This window comes from Anoplophora glabripennis, unplaced genomic scaffold, assembly GCF_000390285.2.
Source record: "Anoplophora glabripennis isolate ALB-LARVAE unplaced genomic scaffold, Agla_2.0 scaffold265, whole genome shotgun sequence".
Lineage (NCBI taxonomy): Eukaryota > Metazoa > Arthropoda > Insecta > Coleoptera > Cerambycidae > Anoplophora > Anoplophora glabripennis.
The window spans coordinates 149,217-164,624 of NW_019416597.1; the positions used below are offsets into that span (position 1 = coordinate 149,217).

The 15,408-nt window shown below is 34.4% G+C and overlaps 1 protein-coding gene across 1 annotated transcript in view; it reads left to right on the plus strand.

The window, feature by feature from the left end:
* LOC108905953 (putative transcription factor SOX-15) overlaps nt 1-15,408 on the plus strand; it is a 156,859-nt gene that overhangs the window by 28,027 nt on the left and 113,424 nt on the right. The window contains exon 2 of the mRNA XM_018709039.2: nt 70-524. Within this exon, the coding sequence (XP_018564555.1) occupies nt 70-524 (455 nt within the window). The remainder of the gene's footprint in view (nt 1-69; nt 525-15,408) is intronic.

Here is a 15,408-nt window from a genome sequence, read left to right on the forward strand (position 1 = left end):
ACTATAAGGATTTTACAATTAGAAATTGTGCCGTCTTTCTTCCACTAACAATCCTTCTTTTTTTTTCAGGATCATGGAAGACACGACGCCCTCACCGACGACGAACAACCACTACTCAACCTGCCTGTCCCCCTCCAACACTCCCTCCCCCCTGCTCCCGCCCCACTACCGCTACGAGTACCAGGAGGAGATGATCCCCGCTTCCCAGGTGCTCCCCCAGGTCCTGCCGAAGTCCCAGGACATCTGGGGCGGCATGCCTGAGGCGGTGTACGATTACAGACAGTTCGACGGTAGCAGATACGGTGGTAACGAGTACATCAGGCCCAGCTACTCGGAGACGATGCCGGTGTACACGCAAAGGACTAATTTCGTGCCTAAGATAGGGGGACAGGGACAGAAGGTGACCAAGGAGGCGAGGATAAGGAGGCCCATGAACGCGTTCATGGTGTGGGCCAAGGTGGAGAGGAAGAAGCTGGCGGACGAGAATCCCGATCTTCACAACGCTGATCTTAGTAAAATGTTGGGTAAGTTACTTAGACCTGATGCAGCTGTTTTTCGATCCATGGTTATCTCCTTGTTAGGAGAAAAACGGCAGTTAACCAATAATTGAAGGGTCAATATTTTTGTTTATCAACAAACTACTTGTTAATATTTGATTAAGGAGGTTTATCTGATTTGGAATTGACAAACAAACGCCGCTGTCTCGACGTAGCGTATTATTTGAAATTCGCAGGTATCCAAGCAAACAGAATGATCGAACGCGAGCGAGCGAACGACGAGGCGAGCGAGCCAGCCAAGTGCAACGTTGCCAAATCTAGAGGCTTACTACTTTAGTCACCTCAGTACCCGATAAACCTCCTTAAGTTAACTTGTTCATAAAATAGAAATTTGATATAAAAGCTTTTGAAACTGTAATCCACTTTGTTAACAAACAGGAACTAATACTAATTAACTGTCACTAACTCAATGACTTAATAAAACCAACGTCAGGTTATCATAATTTATGCTGATACGACAAAACCTTTCGATCGCCTCTATCGTGAGATTTTTCTTGACAAACTCGATTGCGTAGATGTTTCTGATAAATTGCGTCGATTGTTTAAGTCATATGACAAACAACAATTTGTCCAAAGCACGGGTTTAAGTGATTATAGTTTATCTGAAGATCCTCAGGGTTCAATTTTGGGCTCATTTTTATTACGTTAATTATATATTTTCTTGCCTTGATGTCAAGTACTTATTATACATAAATACTGATTTACTCTCAACTAAATATGTACATATCAAAGACTCTTGTTGATCAAGGTCAGGCTGATGTAATTTACTACGAATCATTTCTGTCATGAGATTCTCTTGACAAGCTTGATCACGTAGATGTTTTTGGTAAATTATGCCAACTATTCTGTTATAAACTATTCTATTATAAATTATGCTAACTATTATGTTAAGGATTCAAGCTAATAATATGTATTATCTGGGGCTCCTCAGGGTTCAATTTTAGGTCCATCCTTATTTAACACTTATGTTGATGATGTATTTTACTATTTTGATGTCAAGTACTCCTAGTCGTGTATGGGGATGACATGGAGATCTACTGGTCAGTACCTGACATTGTATACAGGGAATTAATTCTTTTCTCGCAAGCTGAGTACATTAAATTTTCCTTATAATGACACTCATTTCTTAAGATCTAACACTCTTTATTATGTATGAGTATAGCATAATACAGATACATGCGTATGAAATAGTTTAATAATTACCTACTAGTATTTCCGTTGATTAATAATTAATTACATCAGGCAAATTATCGAAATGTATAACATTCATAGCACATCTAAGCAATCTATTCAATCTTCTGAATCCGTTAAAGGATTGTTACGGATAATTTTACATCAGTGGAAATTTTTTTCAAAGAAAGCACTGCTTTCCGTTGAACTAGACATCCACCCATTATGCATACGATTAAGGCAACAATTAAGTATGCAAAATAGGCGAGAATAAAAAATATCATTCCCTGTCAAACTAGTTGAAACTGACTTGGCTTTCATTGGAAACACGCATACATAATTCAGCGTTTAATGAGAATTATTGGCTCATGGGAATTTTTAATTAACGTAGGCACATTTTGGTGCACTGAAACAAGAGACGAGGCTAAAAAACAGCCGTGTTGATAAGAATATTCTCAATGTTTTACAATTGAATGTCAGTGCTGTTATAAAGTAAATAAACCAACAAATTCTGATTTAAAAAATACTGAGGGTAAACCATTTTTTTTTCTGTAATGTTTAGATGTAGTTTAGAAGCGCTATTTTGAGAAACTTCAAATTTGTACTTCTTTTCCAAAAAAATCTGATAAACATTTTTAATAATTGAATTGATAATAGTTTTTAAGAAATATAATTTTTTATTCATATTCCACATTATTTTAAATAAAATCGAATAATTTGAAAACGGAGTACATTATATGAAAATGACAAGAATATTTTACTTTCAAACAGAGCGCATAATAATCAAAAATCAGAAAATCGAGTGAAATTTGAGTGTTTTTTTTACGGTGTACCTACTAATTGTAATCAAACCACTGCATTTAAACACAATTACCACCAAAATAACCGGATAAACGGACTACACGAAATGACCTAATGGGAATAGACAAAGACAACGCACGACAACCACATAATGGGGACATTTACTCCGATTTAGGTACAAGTTCTCTATGCCCTAGTTTGTCGTTTTTTTACATCTTCTATTTTTAGCGTATCTCATCATCAAGAGTATCTTTATTAAAGTACAAGTATAGGTACCGAAAATTTTAATAAGATATTCATCAAGATACCTACATATATTCCACCTGTATTAAATTCTGAATTTAACTTTTATTTATCTGCACCTATGAGGCTAAATTCATAACTAGATGTGGAGCACTTTTTCGTAGATATTATTATCAGATGTAATCTCGACTTTGCTAAGTGTTCGTTTCCTATATGTAAAACAACTCAAGATATCTGAGCCAACAATTTGTTAAGCTCTCCACGGGACATATTTAGGTTTTTCCTTGATTCATGAAGAGGATGAGAGCGCTTACATTCTGATATTAGAATATTATCTTTTCCTCACTTAACCTAGGATGAATCGTTGTGATGATCGGACTTTATTTAAATATCATTCTCGATTATCTCCAACTTATCACGTCCTTTAAAAGCAAGGCAAGTGATATAATTCGACCTATGTATGGCATCTGCATGTCGTGGAATTTTTTCGAATCACATATCAGAGATTACGACGCAGTAATTTTATACAGGGTGTTGGGTTATTAATGGGCCAAACGTCATCGATAGATTCCATGAGGGTAATCATGAGGGGTAGTTCAAATAACGTTTCGAGGTACAGGGTGTTTAAATAGATTTAAATTATTATTGTGCATAGCTATCTCAGTAACCCGTTTAGCAATTTTTTTTTCAATAACCATAAAAACCCCTTTTTTTAAAAAACCTACGCCACTACATTTTTTACAAGTTATTTAACGAATTAATATTCTAATGTACAAAATACGTAAAAAAGGTACCTTTTTCCTCTAAGACTCGCCGTTCTCCAGTTATTCACACCAATACAATTCCCTTGTGGCAGACACTTCAAACCATAATATTACAAGAATACTTAGGATGTTTGTGCTTAAAAGTAACTGCAATTTGTAAGCATATCAACAAACTCATTTACACTTGCTTTCACACCACCTGTGAGGTAGAGTTCCTGGCTCGTTTTAGTTTCCCCTGGAAGCCTAATCCACTATCTTTAGAAACAATAACAACAATTTAAATCAAAATAATAATAAATTTACATTTACCAAAGGCGAGGGATAGTGAATTTTCACAATCTGCATATTTGGTCACAAGAAAATCCTCATGAAATTTCAATTTCAAGTTTGTTCACCCTTTCTTCTTGCCACCTCGTCTAAATTCCCAGTCATTTCTAAACATTCTAGAAAACTATCTATTTAAATTATTAGAGGATGTTCCATTAAATATACGACAAAATAGCTGAATTCAATGGATACAACATAAGAATGGCTTAATGAACATTATATGGGGCGATGGATAGGTAGAGGACCCAATGCCAATGTCTACTATAGTGGTGCATAGAGTCCAGTGTCTTGGCCATTCAGATTGCCCTTATCCCCTGGACTTCTATATTTGGAGTTATCTGAAAAGTAAAGTTTTTTCTCTACTCCAACAGATACAAGACCACAACTAATGCAGCAGATAGAAGACGGGTGTAATGAATTAAAAGAAAACCACCACATGATATGAGCTTCAATTAGATGTCAGATATGTATCGATGTGGGTGGTTCGCATTTTGAACAATTGTAAACGAAAACGAAACGTTAATTTTGTTTCCTCATTAGTCGCTGTTGCTTGGTAAATATATTTTTATTATTATTTTGATTTAAATTGTTCTTATTTGTAAATATAGTAGATTAGTCCTCCAGGGGAAATTAAAATGCACCAGGAACACTACCTCACAGGTGATGTGAAAAGGAGTGTAAAGAATTTTGTTGATGTGCTTACAATTACTTTTAAGCATGAACATAAATATTCTTGTAATATTTATGGTTAGCAGTGTCTGCCACAAGGGGATGGTATTGGTATGAATTACGTATTTTGTGCATTAGAACAATCCGTTACAATAACTTGTAAAAAATGCAGTGGTGTAGGTTTTTTTTAAAAAAGGGGTGCCCCCTGTCCAGTTGTACACGACTTGTTGAACCTTCAGAGCTCATATTTTAGGGAATGCAAGGCCTACTATTATACATTATCTGTACCATTTTATTGAGATCGGTTAATTCCCGAGATATAAACAAAATAATTTGTTTTAACAACTTCAACGCCCTATATCTCTAAAACGGGGACGTTGTTTATAAGGTAAATAGCTATTATTTTAAAGAGATGTATCTGCCCCCGAAGTTCTTTTTTCGTTTTCAAGTTACCTATTGCTAAAATAGTGAAGTTGTGCTAGAACATCTTCCTTTATTTAGTTCTCTAAATAACATTGACATAATCCGAGCCAAAAATAAATTGTGATTCATTGTAAAACTACACATATCTTGTCCTTAAAAAGAACTTGCTTTATTTTTAAATTTTTTAAAATGTAGGTACAATTTTTAATTTTTTTATTAATTCCAAATATCTGAGTACCTATTTATAATGATTATTATTTCCATAACGATTACATTATGCCAAACAAAATGTGAAAGCTCTTGCTACGTACAAAATTATTGTTATTTGTATTGGAAAAGTACTTGTGAACAAGGAAAATGCCTTTTACATACAGGGTAGGAAAGTACCGATGGTCTATCTGAAGTTACGTGAGAGCGATAAAGTAAGCCATAGAAATCCATGCGATAAAGAAGGAAGGCGTCTCATAGTCACCAGGTATAGTAGTTGCGCCATCTAGCGATGAAGTTACAGACTTGAAAATATTTTCAATCAATCTCTTTTGGTCGTATTTGTTAATAGATTTTTTACCCCATAATCGTAGCACGTCTAGTTTCCAGTGGCGGTTTTACCATAAGAGCTGCGGAGCTGCAGAACACATAAAATTTTATGTATTTAATCATATTAAATGTCAACAAAATATTTAAAGAATCCAAATGTACTCGCGCTAAAATAAATCTAGGAGCTTATATTATTATTTATTGCGACGCGAGCTACGCTCCTTAATATATGCAACCTCATATACACAATGTGTGGACAGCGAACAATTATATGCGTCCTTTGTTTTTATTGGCTGATCAGGCACGTGACCCAGTACACGGAGATAGGGGCTTTTGCGGCTGCAATAGTCACAGCGCTGCAGTCTGCACTCTGTAGTAAATGCAGTAATATTTCGTACGTGGTATGTGGTGGTTTATTTCTGCGAGCGGCACGTGTGAATATTTTCGTTTAGGCGTCTACGGATATTATAGTTATTAAAATGAATAGCGTTTCGTTTAAAAAAAAACTTTATTTGGTTCTCTGCCTTATGAGGATAAACTAAAAATAAAAGAAGTAAAAGTTATAAAAAAACAATAATGTATACACAAAAGCAGAGTGGGTGTGCGGGTGTGATTTAAAATATTCACTGTTTTGTTTTCCGTGCTTACTTTTCGGTGGGGATAAAGCATGGACAATATACAGTGTGAAAGATTTAAGTCATTAAGTCTTTAGGTAAAATAAACATAAGAAGTCAGTTAGATTCTGCATATTGGGATAATATACGGAAACATATGAACAGGTAATGAAAAATCGTCATGTATTATTTAAAATCATAGATTGCATAAAATTTTGCGGAGCTTTCGAATTAGCACTTCTCGGACACGACGAGACAGAAAATTCGGACAACCCTGATGTGTTTCGTGGACTCATAAATTTTAGTGTAGATCTTGACGACATTTTAAAAGAACATCTAGCCACATTGGTATGACCGGGATTTTCTGTGATTGTACCGGGAATTAGCTGTATGGTCCCGGATTTCGGATTTGCACGTATAACTCCCGGAATATAATATAATGTACATATATATAAAAAAAGATAAAGAAAAAATCATAACACGCCGAGGAAAATTAAAATTCGTTGAATCGTTGGTAAATTTCACAAACGATTTTTTTTTATAAACAATATTCAATAATTTAATAAAATATATTTAGTTTATTCCAAATTATTATACCATCAGTAGGTAATTCGTAAATGGATATTTCAAAAAGGTATCAATTTCAAAAGTCATTCTTGTGAAAATCTGTATTTTTTTTATAAATTCATTGTTCCTTGAAATTCAGAAGTGCCAGGAAAACGCGTGACCTTGAAAATTTTAAAATTTTTCGCCTGCGGCGCCATTTAGAGGCTCTCCGGGCACTTAATATCCCGGAATTCAATTCAACAAATGTAACAACCCTAAGCAGAACACATCCAATCAATGCTCACGCGCCGCCACTGCTAGTTTCCAATATACAGCCGCTCGATATCGTTAATGGATCACCCTGTATACTAAGAATAGAGTCAAAAGCGCTCACTTGATAGTTAGCAGTAACTCGGATTTGGGTAAAACTCACTCATTTCCGACGCAATAGTTTCACTGTTGTATTCATCCTAATAGAGTGAAAATTTCACTCAATCGAAAAATTGATAAATTTTTGAGTAGAATTGAGTGAAATTTGAGTGAAATTTTTTTGTATTTACTTTTTTCGTCTGTATGAGAACTTGCCAAATGCGACTACGTTTGTTCCCCCAATAACCGGATCATTTACGTTCCGCTTTGACGTTTTCACCTTCGCGGACCCCGACGCGACGCGGCAATCAAGCTCCCCGCGAAAATAAACCATCCCGCCCGAATAAATCCCGCCGATTCGATCTGTTCGCCTGAATAACTCCGAGCCGGCCTCTCGGACGGTGACAGCCGCTATCCGCTGGCCGCTAAAACCACGATAATTCTAGATCCTAGATAGCCCTGCGTAAGCGGGCTATATAGTGGGGAAGCGGCCCCGGGCCGTCGGGGAGGGAGGAGGGCGAAGCGGAGAGGAAGTCGCAAGATTTGTGCATCTCATTAGGCTCGGATTAATGGGGTTTTGGAGACTGTACCGGTCGGCCTGCCCTCGGCGCGCTCATTGGTCGGTCGGCCGAGTCGATGGACTGCCCGGCCAATCCCAGCCGGCCCCAATTATTCCCCTTTATTTTGTTTTAAGGTCACCCGGTGTAGAAAATGGCTGGTATGGCTCGTTATATGTATAATCGTACGTTTAATTCTGCGACGTCGCGGGCCCGGTCGTGGCGGGGGTATTACCATAAATGAATTAATCTGTATGCTGATGAGGGATTTTTTAATAGCCCGATATCTCGTCGGCGATGGTAATTTGTTTACTTGATAATTTGTTGCTATTAGACGTCGTCTCATGGTTGTACAGTCTTGTTTATTTCCTTCGTCGTACGCGATTAATATTTATAACTGTCAGCTCCTCGCCTTACATATAGAGCGGCATAAACAGGGCTAAAGCCAGTGGCGGCTCTTGACTTCCAATACCAAGGAGGACGGAAAAATTTAGCTCCTACAAAGTATTGAAAAAAAAGTCAAATATAATTGTGTAGTTTCTCTGCTTTTCTCCGAAATAAACTTTTCTATTACTTTTTCATTATACAGTGTAGGAAAGTACCGATGGTCTATCAGAAGTTACGTGAGAGCGATAAAGTAAGCCATAGAAATCCATGCGATAGACAAGGATGGCTATAATGAACACGTCTAATAGTTAACGCCCATTTCGCCCTTCCACAAATAAGAAGTGGATCTTATTTGTGGAAGGGCGAAACGGGCGGTGACTAAGAGACGCCCTCAGTATAGCCATCCTTCTGTATCGCGTGGATTTCTATGGCTTACTTTATCGCTCTCACGTAACTTCAGATAGACCATCGGTACTTTCCTACCCTGTAGGTAGTACCTACTGTTAGTCTGTCTTTACAACCAAATTTAAATTTCTACAATTTTTCAAAAAAAAAAACATAAGAAACAACACGTACAAAATTTTACACTAGACGTAAACAAATTATTAGGTTTAGGTAATAGAAAAAAAAAAGGTAGTGAATAGAGTCCAAACTGTGTAGTAAAAATGCGCCGCTCCGTCTTTCACTGCTGCGCGGTGGTAGCCATGACCACCACTGTAAACACTTTACAGATTTAGGGGCGACCTACGAGGAACCCATATATTCAGGGTTTTCCAAATGAATTTTGCAAGTCGAGTTAAATTGACCGCACATTACAAATTTAACAATTTCTTTTTATTATGTTTTGTAAGTCTATTTAATAGATAACTTTGTAAACTAAATATTAAATTATTTTTTTTACTATATGAAAATTTCTAAGGAAGGCGGCGCCCCAGAACCCCCCGTACCAGCCGCCACTGGCTAAATCATATCCACACAGGAAAAACTATTATTTCGTAATTAAACTATGCTGCTACGGTTGCAAACATAAAAAGGTTAGGAATAATTTAAAATGACAAAATACAGTGTAAAAAATAACAATACAATTATTGGCACAATAAAAATATTTATTTTATTTGTTTCCTCCTCGGTTTTTCTAAAAGACTGTGCTGATCTTGTATATGGGTATATTTTCTTTGAACGCTTCTTACCATTGTAAAGGAGAAAACCGAACTATTTTTTGATTAATTAATAAATACTTATTGTATGAAACAGCTATCCTGTGAACTAGAAACGTTGAACTATAGGTCTCAATATCGAGTAAACATAAACATAAATAATTCTTCGTAGATCCACCGGACATAGACCGGTTTCCAACTCATTAGTTCTCGTCAGCATACCATAAGTGAGACAACCGATGAATGATCTACCTATTTTNATAGAATTCTAATAAAGAATAAAACGCATTTCTTTCAGTGTAGGTAACAAAATTTTACACTAGACGTAAACAAATTATTAGGTTTAGGTAATAGAAAAACAAGGTAGTGATAGAGTCCAAACTGTATAGTAAAAATGCGCCACTCCGTCTTTCACTGCTGCGCTGTGGTAGCCATGACCACCGCTGTAAACACTTTACAGATTTAGGGGCGAGCTACGAGGAAGCCATATATTCAGGGTTTTCCAAATGAATTTTGCAAGTCGAGTTAAATTGACCGCACATTACAAATTTAATAATTTATTTTTATTATGTTTTGTAAATCTATTTAATAGATAACTTTGTAAACTAAATGTTAAATTATTTTTTTTACTATATGAAAATTTCCAAGGAAGGCGGCGCCCCAGAGCCCCCCGCACCAGCCGCCACTGGCTAAATCATATCCACACAGGAAAAACTATTTTTTCGTAATTAAACTATGTTGCTACGGTTGCAAACATAAAAAGGTTAGGAATAATTTAAAATGACAAAATACAGTGTAAAAAATAACAATACAATTATTGGCACAATAAAAATATTTATTTTATTTGTTTCCTCCTCGGTTTTTCTAAAAGACTGTGCTGATCTTGTATATGGGTATATTTTCTTTGAACGCTTCTTACCATTGCAAAGGAGAAAACCAAACTATTTTTTGATTAATTAATAAATACTTATTGTATGAAACAGCTATCCTGTGAACTAGAAACATTGAACTATAGGTCTCAATATCGAGTAAACATAAACATAAATAATTCTTCAGTAGATCCACCGGACATATACCGGTTTCCAACTTATTAGTTCTCGTCAGCATGCCATAAGTGAGACAACCGATGAATGATCTACCTATTTTGATGTCTATCTACAGGCGTAGGAGGAGTATGGGTGAGATAAAACACAAAGTATGTTAAAATACTGCTACAATTACATATGCAAGGTGTTTCATTTACAACTATACTCAGCTCGATATTTTGAAAACAAAAAAAGATACCTATCTAAAATCTGCAAAATGTGTACATTCTTTGAAGTATACCTAAGTACCTACCTAGAGATCTTCTTCTAATTTAAAAAAATAATGAAACATTATTAAAAAATTAAGTACTAGGTATATTTTTCTCGGCTATACAAGGTGTCCTATAATGAGTTGTACATAGCGATTCACTATATTTTGACCCCCACCCCCACATTAACTTTTTGTTTTTAGAGTTATAACAAAATGTGAAATACAAAAGTTGCACGATTTATTATTATTTTTTTACAATGATAATAGAAAAACAGATCAATTCCAAACAAAATTACTTTGTTAGTTTAAATGGAACACCCTGTATATTTTGACATATTTGGATAGAACGTTCTCTATCGAGCATAGTCATACCTATAGGGTTTGTTGGATCCATCTCTAACAAAAAGGGAGATACTATTAAAAAAAGTAAAAGAAGGTTTTTATTAAGAAAATAAGATATCTTGTAATTGTTGGATCTCTTTCAGGTATTTCTGCCTTTTTCCAATTACGTAAGGATTTACAGATTTGGCTGTAATATATTTTGACATATCGCACATTGATATGGTCCAAAATGCCCTATGTATTTTAACTAAATCCCACTAATTATGCCGTGAGAGGCCTAATTACTCATGGGCAATGTTATACTATGGTAGGCCGTGACAGTGACAGGTAATGTCATGACAACATTGTTATTGTTTAATAGTTTGTAGGTATTATTATTTAATTAAAATGGGTTACACATAAGTAGAAAATTGAAATATTATAGGAATTAAAATCGAGTAGGTAAAGATCTTCTCCATATTTTAATTAAATAATAACACAAACTGTCAATCAATAACAATGTTATCATGACATTATCTGTCACTGTCACAGCCTACCATGTAATACCTAATTGTCCATGAGTAATTAGGCCTCTCACGGCCTAATTAGTGAGATTTAGTTAGAATACCTGTACGCATTTTGGTCCTTATCAATGTCCGATATGTTAAAATATGTTACAACTAAATATATAAATCCTTACATAATTGGAAAAAAGGTAGAAGAGCCTGAAAGAGGTCTAACAATTAAGTACAAAATATCTTATTTTCTTAATAAGAAAACATTCCTTTTTTTTAATAGTAGGTATCTCGCTTATTGTTAGAGATCACCCAATAAACCCTATATGACTATGCTCGACAAGGAACGTTCTATCCAAATATCTAAAAATATACAGTGTTCCATTTAAATTAACAAAATTAACATCCGTGGCTTGTTTTTAATTTGTTTTTCCACTATCATTTTCGAAAAAATCATAAAAAAACGTGCAACTTTTGTATTTTACATTTTTTATAACTCTTAAATCAAAAAAGTTAAAGGGGGGCTCAAAATATAGTTAATCACCCTGTACAGGCTGGTCAATTTTCTATGGGATTTCAGGGTATTTCAGAAACTATTAAAGATATGATAAATCTGATACCATATTCTCGAGCTCGATTTTCAGGCAAACTCGACAGTCAAATCAGAAATTTGCTATCTTCATTTGTTTTTGAGTAACAGGGCGTTTCTCGTTATTGTGACACTTTTGAACATGTCTGTATCTCAGCTGTTAAATAAGTTAGAGTTAAAGTGAAAACTGCTCAAGACTAATTCTTTGGCGTAAAATTGAATGCCGGTATTAGATTTTTACAACATATATGACTTTTGTAAAAGTAAGAATTATAGTTTTATCTGTATTTTCATAGCCGGTCACATTAAAAAGGAAAAAAAATATATAATTTATATATGAAACACCCCGTATCTCCCGTGTTTGTGAAAATAAGTATAGCATGTGATATGTTGCTGAAAAGCGGAAAAAAATCTCTATTTTTTTAGGCCATGGTCAGCTACGATTTCCATTTAAAAAAATATAACTTTGGATCATAACTCCTAAATCTTAAGCTCTACTAAAAATCTAATACCGGCATTCAATTCTACGCCAAAGAATTAGTCTGGAGCAGTTTTTACTTTAACTCTAACTTATTTAACAGCCGAGATACAGACATGTTCAAAAGTGTCACAATAATGAGAAACGCCCTGTAACTCAGAAACAAATGAAGATAGCAAATTTCCGATATGACAGTCGAGTTTGCCATGAAAATCGAGCTCGAGAACGTGGTGTCACATTTGTCATATCTTTAGTAGTTTCTGAAATACCCTGAATTCCCATCGAAACTGGACCAGCCTGTACATAGAATAACAGGCGATTTGTGACGTCATAATAATAAATATCTTAGATATCACTTCTCTTTTTCGAGATATCTGCCTGGGGGCTGCTTGAAGGACATCCCGTGGACGAGCGGCATCCAAGACGCGTCGGCAGAAACGAAACACCGAGGCGACCGAGTCCTTTATCGTAATACCAAATTAGCCGGCAATTTAGCGAGTAAAAAAGACAATCGAGCATCACAATGAGAGCTAATAAACATGTCAGCCGTCCGTCAAGTGCACACAGTTGCAACTGTGAGACCGTTAGTCCAAAATGAATGAACAAAATGAATGAGTGTATGGTCACACGTCCGAACAATAGGACGGGTTACAGTGTACTTTCTTATTCCGCTGCGTTCATCCAGAGATAATTTTAATGAGTCATTTTATTCGAACCATCATAATTCACATCGTCCGCAGGTATATGTTTTATGATGTAAATATAATTAATGGATTTGAATAAATAGCTGAGCCCCATTGTTTTATCTAGTATGTAAAGTTGGTTTTGATATTGATTATTTCATTCATGTTGTTAATTTATAGATGTAATTATCGGCGTTTGTTAATACATTCAAGCGATTCAGTTTGTTTTCGATAAATCACCTTTTTCAAATAAATCATCTTCGGTTGTATCGGTAATTATTTAGATAACAATTATTTATATATTAATCATTGATAATAGGTAACAGGTGTATAAAAAAAGGTTCGATTAATTGAATATTATGATCACCACCATTGGATACTAACTAGTTCTATAGTTAGAGCGACTATTATAGAAGGAAAATCTTTGTTCCTTTACATTTTGGAGTTTTACGTGTTAGTTTTACTGAATCGGTGTACGAACACGAGCTCTATCATCTCACATAAACAAAAATTTAATTCTTTTAAATAAGATAAACTATCAAACAGTAATAAATAAATAAATACACTGAAAAAAGGATTTATTTGGACTAAATAAATATCGTTTGCCATGAACTAATCCTAGTTTTGGATATTGCCTAGCATATATATTGTGAAAAGTAACTAATAATAAGTTCATAGTTTTGTAATAAATCTTATTTGAATGTTAATTTATTTTTAGTGTAATATCACATTTCGCCCCTTTATTATTAATCTACATATTTTAAGATGTAGATGACATAANTAAACCTACACTCATAAAAACCTAACCTCAAACCCTTCGAAACCTAACCTGAACCCTCAAAACCCAACTTCAAATTCTAAAATCTCGAGCTAGAAGTTCCATACTAAAGAATAAAAGTCCTTGAAAACTATTTTCTGGAACTTATATTTTTTATTTTGAAACCTCTTACCTTTATTCTTAAATATCTAACCCCAAATGCAAGAAATCTGAGCTAGAAAGTCAAACGAAGGATATTTTCCAAACCAAAGAATGGAAACATTGAAAACTCTATTCTTCTGGAGCTAATATTTTGTATTTCTAAAGCCTCAAACCTATGTTATGTCCATAAAAACCTAACCTCAAACCCTTGAAACTTATTCTCAAATCCAGAAGAAATATGTGAATATTTAGATAGATAAAATTTCATTCGATAAATAATAAAAAGTTCAACAATTTCAGCTAAAAACTCAGCAACTCAAAATCTATATTATTTACCAAAATTATTCGATGGACTGCATTTCGTTGTTATCTTTATTTATGTAAAACTTAAGTCCTTTTACGGATCAAAGTAGCGGTCTTTAAAAAGGTTGTTTTTCTGTTTTTAATTTTTAGTTTTTTTTATTTTTCTTTTTGGTTTATTGTTTTTTTTTGTTTGTTTTTGTCTACTTCTAACTTTTATTACTTGTTTTCATATTTCCCACTGTGTGGCGTTTTAAATTTCTAATTTTGTTGTTATAACCTTTTAAATTTTACAAAAAATTTCTTATTCGGTACTTAGCTAGCTCGCGGTAATCTATCTCTTCTTGCAACAGCATCGTTCTCTCGTCAAAAAGTAAGCTCTAGCCACATCAACTTTTTTCTAATTTGCATACATGCTTGTTCAAAATAATTAACATTATGGGGTTATACACTTACACAAACTAAAATAAAAAGGTGCCACAATGAAGCATTGATGGCGTATGTTTACCATATCATCATATCATACCAAGTGTGAAGTCGACTGATAGCAGAGGTTTTTCAGAGGAGGCAAGACCAGATTTAATAGAACAGCGGAGGCTAACAGGATCGTGTTCTGCTTAAATTTAACCTGTTTATGATTTAATTTGGTTGCAGTTTTATTTACTTTGGATGATTTTAATATATTTAACGCTGTTTGGTTACTGAAGAGGCTGAATAATAAAAAACAATAGAATGTTTTTAAATGTAGGGCGCCTCGTTCATAATCATATCAAAAAATATGATGACTTTAAAATAACATGTTGTTAAGCCATACAAAAGCACTCTGTTTTACTAAATTAATTTCCATTATCTCTCTCTCTCTAACAGTTATAAAAAATAAATGGCCGCAAGTGTTCTGATACAACTTATCACGCTAATTCCGACCGCTCAATGGAGGATTTAATTTTTAATTTAGTTTGAAATAAGGGCAATATTTCGTTGTTTCAAGAGAATCAAAACAGGTTTTTGATGTTTTTTTTTAGTTTTGAAGCTATAGCTACAAAATAATAATAAAATTTTCGAATATTCGATGACATGCAGTGACTTAAGATGGCCTTTTCTCTGAAATAATTACACTTTTTACGTAAAACCCAGTGGCTTACTTAATTTTTTAATAACCGGTTTTGATCAAAATAGAGACCAAAGT